Genomic DNA, 15,834 nt, shown 5'->3' on the forward strand with positions numbered 1-15,834 from the left:
AACCACATTAAAATCCTTGCGAGGACAGACATCATACATTGGTAAGAAGACTGGCCTCCAAGTCTCTATCTTTGATTGGACTATTTGCGATCGGCCCATTTTACTTGGCCAGAATGCGGCCCATGCAAAATGGGTAGAAGAGCCATGAAAGGCTTCGTTTTGAACACTACACAAGGAATCATTTGAACGGGCAGCATGGCTTAGGAGAAAACTTTAGCTTGGGGGCTTCTATCGAAGTAAATGGGAACAAAGAAGTCTTTTATTTTTTCTGCAACAAGTGCACCATATTTGATTAGGTTTTTTTGCATTTAAATGAAAAAGGTAAAATCTAGTGACTGTTAGAAGAGGATTTTTTATTTGGTGTGGCAATATTTTTTTAAAGTAAGAATTACAAAAAATTACAAACATTAAACATTCCAAAAATTAAACTATCATGTCTACAACTCTGTAGCTCAGCAATGAAAAACGACATCACAATTCTATAAACTGCATCTAATAATACACCTGAAGCCTACAAAATTCATGCACTGTGTATAAGTGACTCTTGAAAAGGTCACTAAAATGTGAATAGGACTTTTGCCAAACCCTCGTAAACCTTATAATGAATTCATGTAAAATATAAATTACCCGCCATGGTTGCTCAGTGGCTATGGTGTTGTGCTGCTGAGCACGAGGTCGCGGGATCGAATCCCGGCCACGGCGGCTGCAATTCGATGGGAGGCGAAATGCGAAAACACCCGTGTACTTACATTTAGGTGCACGTTAAACAACCCCAGGTGGTCGAAATTTCCGGAGTCCTCCACTACGGCGTGTCTCATAATCAGAAAGTGGTTTTGGCACGTAAAACCCCATAATACAATTAAAGGGCCCCTGAAACGGTTCGGACAAATTTTGTAGACGCGTAGGGTACAGCTTAAGTAGAACATTCGCACCACAATTTAAGTGAAGCGTTACGTATTCATGGAGCTACAAGTGATTAGAAGTTACCCTCCTCCCTAGCCACACTTTTCCTCCTCAACTTGTTCGCCGAGCGAGCGGGGCTAAGCTCCGCCTTCACTGGTTTTGCGTCACGATGCGACGTCACATTGTCCACTTCCGGTTGTTTTGGAGCCCGCCCCCGCCCGCGCAAGACCTCTCCGCTAGCCGCTTGGCCGTTGACCCCAAGCGAGAGCTATCGAAGCAGCGCGCATTGCGAGCATTCTGTCGTAGCGCCGAACGTGTCTTGTATTCCGGTAACCACAGACAAGCTGGTCATTCCAGCAAATGACTGGAGGCATAAACTTAAGCTAATGAAGAAACTTCAGCGTAGACATACGTGAGCGGCCTGATCGGTCTGCGCGGTCCACACACTTGTTGGCGCAGCGCTTAATCATCCAAACAAAGCGCTAATATTGCTCTAACCAAGTGTAAAACATTTTAAACATATAAAAACAACGTGTTGATGATTAGACTCCTGCGAAAAATACACACCAGCAGCAAAGAAGAATACACTTCGTTGCTGCTACTGTGTATGGTTGAGCTCTGTGCCACCAGGTGGCTGCACCGTGCAGACCATTCACATTTGCCCTTCTGCTCATCTCATGGCTCATCCCGTTACGGCAAAGTCAAGCGGCCAGACTCTGTCCCCTTGCGCTTGCGTTTGCCCTAATACCGGACTCGCGAAACGCTATTGCGTTAGTAATCTTCCGGTGTAAAGTGACGGCCACAAACGCGCCAATCCTCACGCCGATCGGATAGCGGCTGTCCGGTGCGCAGCAGCCAGTTCGCTCGTATGCTGCCTTGCAGAGGGACACGATGTCGCAGCTTGACATATTGCCAGTCACTATGTTTGCAGTCCACAAGGCAACAAAGCCGAATCATAGTGCTCGCGAAAAGACTGAGACCGACTCTGACCGCGGAGCTCTCGTCAAAATGGAGTACGTTGTAACACAAGCAGACGACACTTGCTTTAAGTGTACTGAAAAATTGTTCTTGTGCATTCTCTTTATGTTACTTTCTTTTCATAAAAACAAATTAACTAACATTCCAACTATTGCGAAGATCATTTGTTTACCATAAAGTTGGAAAAATTATCGATTACGCGCCCTTGTCAGCCAATTGGATAGCTCTCCCCACTGACGTCGTATGGCTGATTTCGGTCATATGGGTAGGGGCGGCTTAAAATTCCGCCGAGCAGTGCGCTGCGATCGGCAGCGATGTGCATTTTTAAAACCTTATAATAAATTACACGCTTTACGCGGGGCACTTAGATGTGTCAATTAACCCTTTCGCTGTCACGGACGTACCGGTACGTCATCGCGCTTCCCCCCCACCGGTACGTTCTCTATCGTGCGTTCAAAATTTCGCGCCCGAGCGCAAAGCTGGCGCTCCTGAATTGGCCACGCCATCTGTTGACTCTTTCTACAAGTTCGTATATTCTCCCCGACCTGTGTTAACCCATGTATTGAAGAGTACGGTGCGACTGCCACTCCCCACTTTCTCTTTGCTGAGTGGCGCGGTGGCTCTGCGTTCGCTGGATCATGCATCGCGCGCGTGTGGTTATGGGTTCAAGGGTTGTTCTGCCATCTCCGCTGGTTTGAAGGTTTTTATTTTTCTTCTGTTGGTGTGTCTGCTACGCCGCGTCAAGTTCAGGCGCACGTGCCGTTGCCTCTCCGGAAAGAGTGACTCGATTGCTGCTTTCGCTCTCTCGCCGAACCCTCGTTTCCAACTTGCAGCAGTAAACGTAAAGCCCTTCGAACTTTGTTTAGCCTTTTTCCATCTCCCTCTGTCTTCTTGATCACGCAACGTCCTATTTCTCTCCGTTGTGCGGGCGACTGAAAGCACATCCTCCCAGCGCGCGGTTACTTTCGGATGGCTGAGCACGCGGGACCTTCGTCTGCTCATTGGTGCGGTGGCTCAATTCCGATTTAGAATACGAGCCGAGCTCGGATTCGGACTCGGACAGAGTCGCATGCGAGGAAGAGGGTTCCGCATCGTCAGATTAGGATGTTGAACGGATTTTAAAGTCAGGCTGATGATGATGATGATGTTTACTAACAACAGCTGCAAAACACTGAAATGTGCATGTAGCATTAACTACGTTATTTGTATACCAATCATAATCAAAAATAAATTGCTATGTTCATTCCCTGTTATGCTCGTTCCCTGAAACCAAGCCGACACTGGGCGTGCGTCACGGCCAGAAAGGTCCGACAGCGAAAGGGTTAATGATCAGAAGGACCTACTCTAACGACTCAGTACGTTTGTAGAAAATCGTCAAAAGCGTTTCAGGGTCCCTTTAAGATATAAATTGACCTATCAAATTTCTGTGCTTTAGGTGCTTTAACGGATGAAACTTACACAACAGCCATATCTGCTTTTGGTCCACAGTTGCAAAATTGTGAACATCGCACTTCTATTTGTTTTTTGAAGTTACTGATTTTCAGCAGTTAAAAAAAAAAGAAAGATAGAGGCCCTAAATCAATGTTCCATTTCCAGCTGCCACTAGAACTTCATATTCTCTATAAAATGCAACAAGTTTCATTCAAATCGGTCCAGGGGCTGTCTCGTAAAGCCATTTCTGCATTTTACATCTACAGTCAACGGCTGAATTTTTGGACATGCCTGATATTTCAGACATCTTCGCGGCACCGCCACGAGCCCCATAGAATCAATGTATAAAGACATCTGAAGTTTCGGACGCTCGAACCCCCCGCTGTCCAATTTTCCTGACTTTTTCACGCGGCGGAAGGTCCCTTGGCTCCTTGCGCAGCACCCTTGCGAAGAAAATCGACTTGCAGCCGAAGCATATCACCGCTTTGAACCACAACTGGCCAAATCTAGCCGTCACACACTGGTTTGGTCTGGCCATGCTGGCTATGTTCATCGCCGCACTTCCGTTTCCGGCGGAGTTTCCGGAGCGGCGCCATTTCGTTTGCCCGGGCCACGTTTTGGCTAGCGTGGTGTGTGGTTGTGCTGTTGTGTCAAGTGTGCTCTGCGACGCTAGGCCTAGGTGCTTCGACGCTCGTCAGCGAACTCCACTGTTTGCAACTTGAGGATTTCGCTTGCCTTCGATGGCCCCCACTCCGTCTTCGTCGTCCTCGCCGATGGCATCGAAGCGCGGAAAGCAGTACCGTCGGTTAACGATGGAGAAGAAAGCCGCCATTATTAAGCAAGTCATGAGCGGCCGATCGCAGGCTGACGTGAGCAAAGAGTTCGGCATTTCTAAGCAGCAATAACCGCAGCAATAACACCGGCTGCCCGACGATGCACATGTACACAATAAACCGGCAGTCGGCTGCATACAGAGTTTTTGAACGCCTCTTTTTACAAAAGCCACTTCACTGATGCTTTGGCAGGGTTTCGGAAGCCTGGTACTTTGCCCTTTACCTCTAGATCTGAGAAAAAAAGAAAAAAGGTGCGTTTTTTTGCATGCATTCATTTTTTTGGACTGCCTGAATTTTCGGATGTTTTTACGTTCCCTAGAGGGTCCGAAAAATCGGTTGTTGAATAAGCAGCATCTGATTTGGCTCCCAGCTAAAGCTTTAGTATTAGCCTCACATTGCCTGCTGCTTAAAATGTTAAAGAAATGTATGCTACGTGGTGAATGTACTGCAAAACACTGCTACAGGGAATCTGAACTCACAGTTTCTACATCATAGTTTGGGCGACATGAGTGCATTAGATGTTGGTAGTGTTGCGACAAAACAAAACCTTAGGAGCAGTGCTACATTCCTATAACATCACAACAAGATGAAACTGCTCTAAAGTGCAAAATTCCCCCAATTTTTGAATGCCAGTAAATCAAAAAAGAGGTAGGCGGATTTGTACTCCACCCACCTTGAATTTTATGCAATACTACCTCAAGGGTAGTGTGGCATGTTAAGACCAACTACTTAACGAGGATTCAAGGAGCAATGACTGACCTCTTTGCTGAGCTTGAAGCGGCGCACTTTGTCGATGCAGTAGAAGACCAGCTGCAGGAGTGGCTTCATTTCCTCCATGGTTTCAGCTGACACTCGACCCATGCCAGGTACTGCATGGAGCCAAATATAGTAAGTACGAAGTTCAGTCACTTAGTCCACATTCATGATGACCTACACAAAAGACAAAAATGCCACCTGTACCATTGAGATAACCACCATCCATCAAGAGACATCACAATACGAGCAACACATACAGTTGCTGATTGATTTTTCAGATATAGAAAATTGACATGCTTGACTATTAAAGCATCCGTGAGAAATTACCACTTGCTTCACAGAAAAAATTTTGGATGAGTTAAGGCTAACCTACATGGGGCGAACTTTCGTGACAAATTTTACATGGTAGAAGATCCTGCATGATGTGCCCCTGCGTATTTGTCACCCCACACTCTATACAAGCCAGAGCGGGTGAACACAGCTCACCGTGCCACCGATTTGCGGTCGATGGTGCAACAATCGCCAAGCACCACAGAGCTGGGCTGTACAGAATTCCACCCTACAGTCAAATTTGGCCATGTCTGGCACCTTCAGCCAGACAGGGAGGCTGTGGCAGCCCTCTGGGCCAATCCGAGCTCACAAGATGGTAAATTTGACAATCGGTGTATTCCAATTCTGGCCAGCATCAGAGAGTCTATGTAGACAACTAAGGAGACAGCCGAGACAGCTTTGATGCCACGTAATGGAATGTGTTTCTAGCTGTCTGGAAGACATACGGAAGATGCTTCTATGACGTGACGCCACCTCCCGGCCATAAGAACAAGTTGAGAAAAGCACACATTATTTCTATATTTTAAGTCCTTGCGCCTGCAAACCTATGAAAAACATGATGTAGCTTACACTAAGAGCATAGGATAGCACGTCTACGTTTTCTTGTGTGCAGACAACCTTCCTGTCAGCATTCCAAGCATCCTGCTCAGCCGCCATCTTGTTTGGACAGGAAAGTAGCCTGCATCATTTTTGACTTCGATGCTGTCTTCGCGAAGCTGTCTACTTTGACGCCTTCGTTTGAATTGGAACGAGAGTCAAGATGGCAACAGTCAGCTTAGCCGTCTACTTAGCCGTCTATGGTCAATATTGGAACACCAGCCAATGTCCAGCATAGTACCCCTGCTGGCAGGACTGCACCTACTCTGTGGCCAGATGTTCAAGAATATCCATTAAGCTTAGCAGAAAATAAAATTCAAGTACTTTTAAGCCCCACATGAGATTTTAGCGTTTTCAAGGCTCTGAAAAAGACGTTTTGATATTCAAGGGTGTTAAGGACCTCTAGGAATTGTGCAGTTGTGCTGGAAAAAGTGCAAAAGAAAAGAGAGAGAGACGGCTGGTATAGCATATACTTTTGTGAGCAAACAAATTCCTGAACAAACTTTTCTCTAACTGTGAGAAAAGTCCAATGTTGCCATGCCAGAACACTTTTCTGAGGTTTTACTAGACCACGATGAGGCCCGTCGTGGTAGGGGACTCAGAAAATTTTGACCACCTGGGGATCTTTATTGTGCACACAATGCACAGCACACACGTTTTTGCATTTCGCACTGGCCAAAATGCAGCCGCTGCAGCCAGCATTTGATCCTGTGTCTCGTAGCAGCGCAACGCCATAGCCGATAAGTCACCATGGCAATTATACTAGAACACTGGGTCAGCCAGGAACACAAAGACAGTTCCTGCTCTGCATTCATCGTTACATCTGATGATGATATGACATTGCTCATTTTCACTGAGCCACTGATACTCGAAATAAATTTAGTTTCTAATAATACAGTTGAACCCTGCACTGCAAAGTGTTGCAAAACAAGACTATACTGTCCACCAGCTTACTTTAGTGAGCTTTGCTCAAGGTATAGAACCATATTGGCGACATCACAAAGTGCGCCCCATGCGTCGCCAGTAACTTTCAGGGATATGATCATTTTCGCGAGGTTTCCTGTAACTCAGCAGCGGATGCGTCGGCGTCTACAAGCAACAATGTTCTGCACAAAGCTTTGCCCGGTGGAGTCGCATTCTTAGTCGATCACTTTCGCGAGATTTTGGATAACTAACTCAGCACCGAATGCGTCAGCATCTACGAGCAATGCGATGGCGCCTAGAGTTGGCACTGAAGAGCGGGAGCTATGCAGTCGCTCATGAATCAATCTCTGCTCCTTCTGCAGTTCATTGCCCTGTTTGGCCCATGGCTACCATTCGCGGACCTGCGATCACCACTGCCTTTTCATCAAGGCCAGTGCTGCTATCACCTCATCGCTAAAAAAATAGTTTCCAGACCCTCGTATATGAAGTGAGAAGCAATCAGGGTTGGCCTACTGATAAACTAATCAGTGCTGATGTGTGCCCTTTATTGAGAGTAGACATTACTTACTTCAGGATTTCTAGGTACCTCAGTTACTGAAGCATGCAACATTATTGCTATGCAGTGCTAGTAAACTACTAAGCATGTGATGCATGGCATTCTCTTGCACAAAATTTGTAAGCATTGAACTTTGTGTTAAATTTCCTAACATTCGATATTTGACCTTTTTTTGCTTAATTTGATTTGAAATTTGCTATTCTGTATTTACACTAGGAAGCACACACTACAAGCAAGATCATCATATGCTGATGGTTCAAGCTGAACAGGAAAAGCCTCTGAAGGATGTCACTGACCATTGAAACCAAATAGGAGCACTTTCTTGACCTCCGGCAGCTTGGTTGGCTGGGTGTCCCTGCAGAGGACGAGAATATGAGTCAGCACTAATTTGGCTGGACTTGCACTAAGTGCAGTGACTGCAGTGTTACACAGGGCTCATCATTATTTTTAATTGCTTGGTTGCACCTGAGACAAGTAAATAGAGCAAGAAACAAAAACTAAAGTGTGATAAGGTTCATTGCTCTAAATGCAATTGAGCAGTGTGAAGTTTGGGGTTACATTACAACTTAGTTGGGGCTAAACTCCTCCATAAGCTAAACAGTTCGGCAGCCTCTGGTCAGTCTCACAGCAATGCAGTCTGCTCTGTTCAGACAAACTCTTGATAAGATCTTCATTGACTAAAAGCAGCACAAGCACTGAAAGACGCTATAGTTGAGTGCTCTGGATTGTTTTTTACCGTCTGGAGTTACAAACTTGCAACATGCAAGGACAAGATTTCGCGCACTGGGCCGACAGCCTAATCTCGTCGCCTGAGGTTCTTCAATGTGTGGTCAAAGTGCAATGCATGAGCTTTTTTGCTTTCTCCCGCTGTTGTAATGTGGCTGTTGTAGACGAGAATAAAACCATGGCCTTTTTCTTAACAACAGAATACCACAGCCACTATATGGCAGGTGAGAAGAATTACTAAAATGCCTCCAGGTTTACCTTGAAGCGAGTGCATCACACTTATCATTTACTTACTTCTTAAAAAGCATCTTGTAGCAGGCACACTGATAACACTGCAAATACAAATGCAGAAAACAGCCTGCAGCAGGAGAACTTCCACAGAAACTGAGCAGTGAGCTCTGGAGGGGAAGACAAGTCGGCCCAATACCGATGATAAATAACACAAAAGAATTATTGTTGACTGCTACTTTATGTGCCAGAAAAGCATTCCATTTAAAGACAGTCTTCAAGCAGAGGTGAAGCCTTAATGCATTTGATTTTCAACAGCCTACGGCAGAAAAGCAAAGAGCCGCAGGCTGTTGGTGGCAACATTCACTGTGTCACATCTTGCTCAAACTAATTTCATCCTTACTCATAAAAGAACATGCAAGTGAGTATGCCCAAGCTGTGCATTGGATTGCATATTTTGATTTAATAAGGATAATAATATTGAGCTCTTATGTAATTGTTTACAAGGCAATTCTTGTTCTTGTCAAAATAATTGCGATTTTCAATGTGGTGGGAAATTAAATAAGTTGCATTAAATAAATGAATGTAACCACATGATATCTGAAGCTGGGTTTGATTCCATATGAGAAAAATTTGATATTCATATACTACACATAGAAGTCAATTTATTATGGTGTGGCTGCCAAAGATTATTATAAAGTACAGTAAACCCTTGTTAACTGACATTTTGACACAGTCCACTTCCGTTGATTCAACCCTCATGGGACTGACGAAATTGATCTAATTATCTGGCGGGTAGAATGAAACAAGATGCAGAAAAAGACGGCAAAACACACCGCTGATCAGTTTGCCAGTACTCGCCTGACTCTAACGTGCGCCCGCTTTTTATGTGCTTGAAGTAGAAAGTGAACAACGAGAAATGACATTAAGGCTGCTAAAGAAGTAGAAATCTAATGCTCACCCGTTTTTCTAGCAAGAAAAATGGGCAAGGGTCTGTCTTTTGCACAATGGTGGCCGGTTTCTTCGTGGTGGTAGGCCACATTCAAAAGTCAATTTTCTTTAAATTGATGTTTTGTTTTTTACATTTTATGCATGCCCAAACATTCAGCAATACGTTGCAAAAAAATCATCGTTAGTTCGGGAGTTACAGTAAGTTTTCCAACCCATAACCTCGTACTGCGACACCGAAAATCAGCACTATTTTTCATATCAATATTATTCAAAATACTTTTTTTTTTTTCATTTTATGTTGTCATTGAGCAGCCACACGAACAAGGAGACTCTGGTGCATCTCACGGGAGCTGGTGCATTTTAGTCCTCTGTGTAGTTTTTGACATCTTTCACATGGTTTGAAGAACTGTTTATGTTGTTCTCAAAACAGGATTTTGCCCCACCTCGTGTTGCACAAACCATGATAAATTTTTTTAATTAACATTTTGATATGAAATTTTGCACACTCACTCCTCACATAAAGATGTGTGCGGCGAAACTAGAACAAAAGAAATTGATGCAATGTTTTTACATTTACAGCTCATTTTGAAAAAAAAAAAAATAGGAGGTGCATCGGCCGATGGGATGGGGGAGCAGTGAGGGGGATGCGGAGGAGAGGCGTACGAGACGAGGAGCGAGCAAACGAATGAACAGAAAAAACAACAACAACAAGAAAACATAGTGGCAGCGCGATGTGGACGTACGTTAGTTAGTTGCCTAGGCGACAATGAAGCCTTTTGCTCGGCTGCTTACCAGCAGTGCACTCTGCACTGAACGCGACTTCAGTTTCTGTGCACTTGTCACCATGTGCGTCATCGTGATGTGCAGATACCAAGCGTGTGACCTTGGCTGCTGTCAGTTTAAGCAGCATCCCACATATTTACTTTGGAACTATTGGGCTTTATGTGTGCTTGTGAGATTCCACCATTCCTACTGATGTGCACATATACAGACTTGGTAGGCGCGCACAGAAGTTGGTGCAGCTGACCGCCCGAGAAACCAAACTCCGCTTGACACATGCTGCTGTCACTTCAGACCACGCACATGATCGTGCGTGTCATCTCTTTGTATTAGTCTACGTGTGCGAACATATCAAGGGCGAGCTTCCTGCAACAGCTGCCACCCGACACCCCCGTCCGCTAGGCCTAACCAATGGGTCTTCTCAGCGACCAAAGTTGTTGTCTGGTGCTGAGTCAACTAAATGCGTTGCAGTGGCTGTACGCCAACTTGGTCCATGGCTGTCATGTTTTCTGATGCCACCGCCCACATGACAATCAGTAGACGAGACAGTCTGCTGCGCCTGAAATTTCAGTCGCCATCATTTTTAAAGTTATTATTACCTTATCTGCTACATGCGAAGACCAGGGGTGTTTGGACATTAAACTTTCGACGTTCGTAAATTTAAATGGATGCAAAACTCCCAGTCACATGCTTCGATTCTCAGATATGCACGACTGCTTGGTTTACATGTTTTGCACATGTGCAGCCTTTGAACACTGTTGTTTTGGTTACAGTGTGGTACTTAAAGTGTGGATATTCACGACTTTGGCGACTTACACTATAAACGGTCTATGTTGTATATTTTCTTTAATGCTGTGTACAAACATAGCACTCCTGCACTTATGCTTTGAAGTAAGAAGGTACGCAAAGTACGAAGATACAGGGCTAATCTTTATCTTTCCTCCAAAGCAAAATCAGCCGAACACATGTCCAGTGGGTCTCTGTCCAAGATTGCTCTGCCTATGGGCTGTTCCGTGTAAGTTTTCGAATGCACGTGAAAATTTTCGCCAAATTTAGAGATATTTTACAATATCTCTAAAGAAAGTGTAAAATCTCTAGATCTAAGAAGTTTCCCAAGAGTTGGCAGCATCGGTGCGTGGCAACCTTTCGTGGCTTTGTGTGACTTCAATTCGCTTTCGACTTTGTCAGCCATATTGAGATCAGCGACCGCAAACAATAGACTTTTTTCCTCATTTGCAAGAAAACTTCTCTGCACAGCACACTTGCTCAAATAATGAAAAACAATGTACTAGCTACACAAGTTGAGGCTTGTCTCTTGCTCATGGTTTCATTACGAGAGCTACGCGTCAATTCTCCTTGTCATAATATAAGCAAACTGTACTTGTACATGCCATCATTAGTTGGGCAAATTGCCTTACAAGAACACTAGCTTTACAGATATGAAAAGTGACTACTGGAACACAGAGATGGTGATCCTTCTGTGCTGCAGGGCAGGTTCTGCAAAGTCATTATTTTCAGTGGTGACATGCAGTGGTCAATGTAGGAACCACCAATGGGCAATGCCACAATGGTAATGCGCTGTCGCACTTTCTTGACACAACAACCACGAAGAAAGCTGAGTTTCATTAATTCAATCCTGATGAGACCAATGAAATTATGAAATGATATTATCTGGCAGGTCAAATTGATGCATAAAAAATGTCAAAATATGCGGGTGATTAATTTGGAAGTATCTTCCAGAATCTAACATGCTCCCCAAATCGAACCCACACACACTTCGCTGCAATATATTGGTGCTATGCAGAAAAGCATGCAAAAACTGAGAAGGCGGTCTTGGTTTTGTATTTGATTGCAACCGTGCAGGCAATTTTCAGACCAATTTTGTTGAAAAAACAGAAACGGAAAAAAATATCTGCATTATTGGGTAAATATGGTAATCACACATTATGAGTGAGCTACAGTAATTGCTTGAAAATGTTCCTAAAGCAGGCCGAAAACAGCAGTTTTTGTCCAGTCCAAAACTGCTGCTTGTCCAATGCCTCCACCCTTGCAATCATCACTGTGGTCACCATTGGTGCTGGGCCGCATGTGTGGTGACCAGCCAAGGTTGAATCATCTAGCGAAAGCCATTTTCAGGATTGAAATTAGAAATGTTTTGGCCCATAGAAATGCATTAGTGCCAGCCAGGACCTTTGGTCAGGACCAAATTAACAGAAACTACTGTATGCATGACCCTAGGGAAACTACATGCAGGGATGCAACAGCTAAAATAGGATTTGGAGCAATTTTTCAAGCAGGAAAATCCAAATTCGGAGTAGGTTACAAGGAAAAAAAAACTAAATTTTGGAGCATCAAATTCCAAATTTGGAGCAGTTTAACAGAAAACAAAGCTGACTTTATTCAACAGGAAAAAGAAAGGCGTGAACTATTTAGTATTAACCCCAGAAATGTGACAGAGCTACAAACCATTAAACTTCTGTGCAATCATGCTTTAGCTTCAGTGGACAAGGTCCTGCAAAAGTGACCAATGAATTCTGTGGAAACCCACAAGATGTGGTGAATTCATAGCAACTTGAAAAGCAGGTGGATACAATGCTTAAAATTTGTATAAAACCAAGCAAAAAAAAAAGACTAACAATAGAAGAAGGCAACACATATCTTCTTCAAGGCGACATATGTCACATTGATGAAGACAAGTCCACTTGTCGAAACGTTGGCTCCTGTATGTCGCCTTGAAGAAGACAAGTCCACTTGTCAAAATGTAGACTCCTGCTTTCACCTTGTTCTCGTTTTGCTCATTGTCTATAAGCCAACTAACAGCTTATACATGACTAGGGCAGTCTTCTTTGACATGACATCAATGCTTCACCTTTATTGACATTTTCTTTTCGAGTTCCCAAAGTTTTTTAAGTGTCTGCTCAAGGCTTGCATTTCCTTTGGATAAGTGCACATGGCCACATTTTACCTTGTTCATGTCTTTTTGCTTCACACCTGAGTTGATAATTTCCTCAGCACTAGGAACAACTAATGCCTTGCAGGCTGCCACTTGACCCTCTAAGGGTCTCTTTTCTGCTTCAAGAGTGAGCTGCTCTGAGGCAGGCTCTTTTGTTGCCCTCCACTTGCTTGTGGTTTCTTCAGAACTCATCCTCTGTGCACACTTTCAATGAGAGTGCTTCACACTCCCCAAAAGGTCAAAACTGAGAGGCATCTTAGTTACGCCACAATCATACCACCGAACGAGACTTAACATGGCTCATTCCATTAATGCTAGCAATGCTCAGTGAGTTACGTTTATCCAGAAATTGCTCATTTTCACTGACGCCTGTTCTAGGTCAGCATTCTTGTGGGCAGAGACAGAAGCACTTTTATGAGCTTAGAAACGAGGGGATAAGTCCACGTCCGTTACAATGCCTCTACAGACAACATACTTTCAGATTTAACAGACTATTGCTTTCACTTCGTTTGGTCTGCCCAAATTATTATTTGCAACGAGGTCCACTTTCAAGAGACCTGGCTCTAGCAGACTATTGGTTACAACAGACAACTTTTGGTACAAATTTTGCATAGCTCGTGTAAATACAATGTACTTTGCTGTGGCGATGCGTGCATGTGGCAGTGCGCTGCATGCAACTATTTCTGGCCGCTTGCGAAATTTGCGAAAATGCTTTTTAAGGAATGAATACACTAACGACAAACTTCCCACAATCGCACACCATGCAACGTCTCATCGGTGGAGAGTTTTCGTGTCGACCACGCAAGTGGACAACTGCTATCAGCTCAGTGCCGAGCAAGTGCCAAAGGTGCGGCCAGGCTTAACCAGCTTTGAAAGCAAAGCCACAGCATACTGCACTTAAAAACAACCGCCGACGATTGCAAAATGCCCTGTTTTGACAATGCCTTACAGTGCACTTTTTAAACGGAACCTCAAGGGACCAAGGAAATTGGTTCCGTTCATCAGAAGTTCCATTTACTGAGATATACTGCAGGGAGCATTGCATGAATGCAAAACCAATCAACCATGAGGACGGTGTTCCGTCTAAGCGGCAGTTCTGTTTAAGTGATTCCCGTTTATCGAGATTCCACTGTATTTCTCATGGCATCAATGCACAAAAAAAAGAAGACATGTTACTATTTCGTGACGAGGTGCGCGATTTGGTGGAGCCATCTTGCATGCAGTGCAGCCAGTGGTGGCCAGATGAGGGCTCCGAGTTTGCCTTGCATCGTACCGCGGCTCTCATTCATGCTACAGATTTGACAGTGGTTGTCGCTTGTCACAAAAGATAAAATGAAGACATCGGTTTGTACTACCGGCTGCGGGACTGGGAATGTTTGTGGCTAGTCAGGGCATTATGGCCCCCCACCAGCATGGCGCAACTTCAACGAACTTCATGCTTTTGGTGAAGCTAGGCGCAGAAAACATAACTGTATCAAAATGACACAGTGCAGTTGTTGCACTGTTGTAAATGGGATCAGTGCTTCAGAGTGGGAGCTGAAGAAACGTTAATAAACAGGAACGCTCTACCAGGAACTCTTATCAGGCTCTACTGTATTACAAGAGCAGCACCTCTCTGCATCAGGCAATGGAGAGAGCTATAGCTTGGGACCATGCAAAGAATAGCAACGCAAGCGCAGTATTTGTCCAGCATGGACTCGCACTCACTCCTGCAGCCGGGGTCCCGAGTATTGGTCTGACATGTGGATGTAGTCGATGCACTCCTCATAGCGTTTGATCACCGACAGCACCTGCACACGACGACGATCAAACACATGGTCAGCAACCAGAAGTAGCACACTAATCATGCTATTGAAGAGACACCAAAGAATATGAGGTGAAAGTTACGATGCTTGAAATTTTCTAATATAGAACAAAAAAAAATAAAGCTACACATGCTTCAAACAAAATTACCGCCATTGAGAACCAGAGAGAATGTATTGTTTCCTGCTATGGAAGACGAGTAACATGTTCAGATTAGCCACATTATACTTACCACAAATTGAAATCCAGCTTAGACCATTTGCAAGATTGCTGCTAATACACAGCACAGAACAGACTATAACGCAGCTTTTTCTGACTCCTGTTTATGCTCCCATAAAACTCCATGTGCAGTCGAACATACCTATAATGATATCAGTTTTAACAATATATCAGTTAAAAAAATGAGAAGCTGCTGCACATTTTTTTCTATGGTGAAATAACCCGCTTACTACAATGCCCCCATGCAGCATTATCCGTTATAACGATCAAGTCTGGCTACTGGGTGTCCATGCCGAAAGGTAATGGAATGTGAAATAAAATAAATATAGTGCATATAACTCTTGAGACAAAATGCCGTGGACCAAAGCCAACTGGTCAACATAAAAACATCAAGGCGCATGTAACAAGCACTTACGATGAAAATACGTTATAGATGTGATGACAACAGTGAATTTTCTTTATCCAGCAATGAAACAGAAGGATGGCTGATGCATTTTTCCTTTTGTTTTTCAATCCAGTGCGCTTCTGCAATTTCTCTCGCGGTTTGATTCTTATGCTTATACGAAATTACGGTGCTACTAAGACACAGTGAGCAATCGTGTTCTTGACAATGCATAGCCAAATGCGTACCAGGGCGACCTTTCATACTGGATAAGTTTTCCCTCAGTCTCGTGTTGATGAATCTCGAAGTCTGCCCTACATATACCTGACCACACGCCATAGGAATCTGATAAACAACGTTTTTCACGCAATCAACGCCCTTTTCTTTGTCCCTGTCTGTTTGCGCACAAAAAGTTTTTAAATAATGAATTTCGATACATTTAGAAACGAAGTGCTTCTAACGAATGAGACGATCGTCGCGAACA

General features: G+C 44.1%; 1 protein-coding gene across 1 annotated transcript in view; it reads right to left on the bottom strand.

Moving 5' to 3' along the window:
• The window catches only part of LOC126539893 (PAT complex subunit CCDC47), an 84,554-nt gene that overhangs the window by 17,120 nt on the left and 51,600 nt on the right, over positions 1-15,834 (bottom strand). The window contains exons 8-10 of the mRNA XM_050186705.3: positions 14,654-14,736; positions 7,605-7,663; positions 4,905-5,014 (exon numbers count right to left, since the gene is read on the bottom strand). Coding sequence (XP_050042662.1) covers positions 4,905-5,014; positions 7,605-7,663; positions 14,654-14,736 — 252 coding nt within the window. The remainder of the gene's footprint in view (positions 1-4,904; positions 5,015-7,604; positions 7,664-14,653; positions 14,737-15,834) is intronic.

Source organism: Dermacentor andersoni, chromosome 2, assembly GCF_023375885.2.
Source record: "Dermacentor andersoni chromosome 2, qqDerAnde1_hic_scaffold, whole genome shotgun sequence".
Lineage (NCBI taxonomy): Eukaryota > Metazoa > Arthropoda > Arachnida > Ixodida > Ixodidae > Dermacentor > Dermacentor andersoni.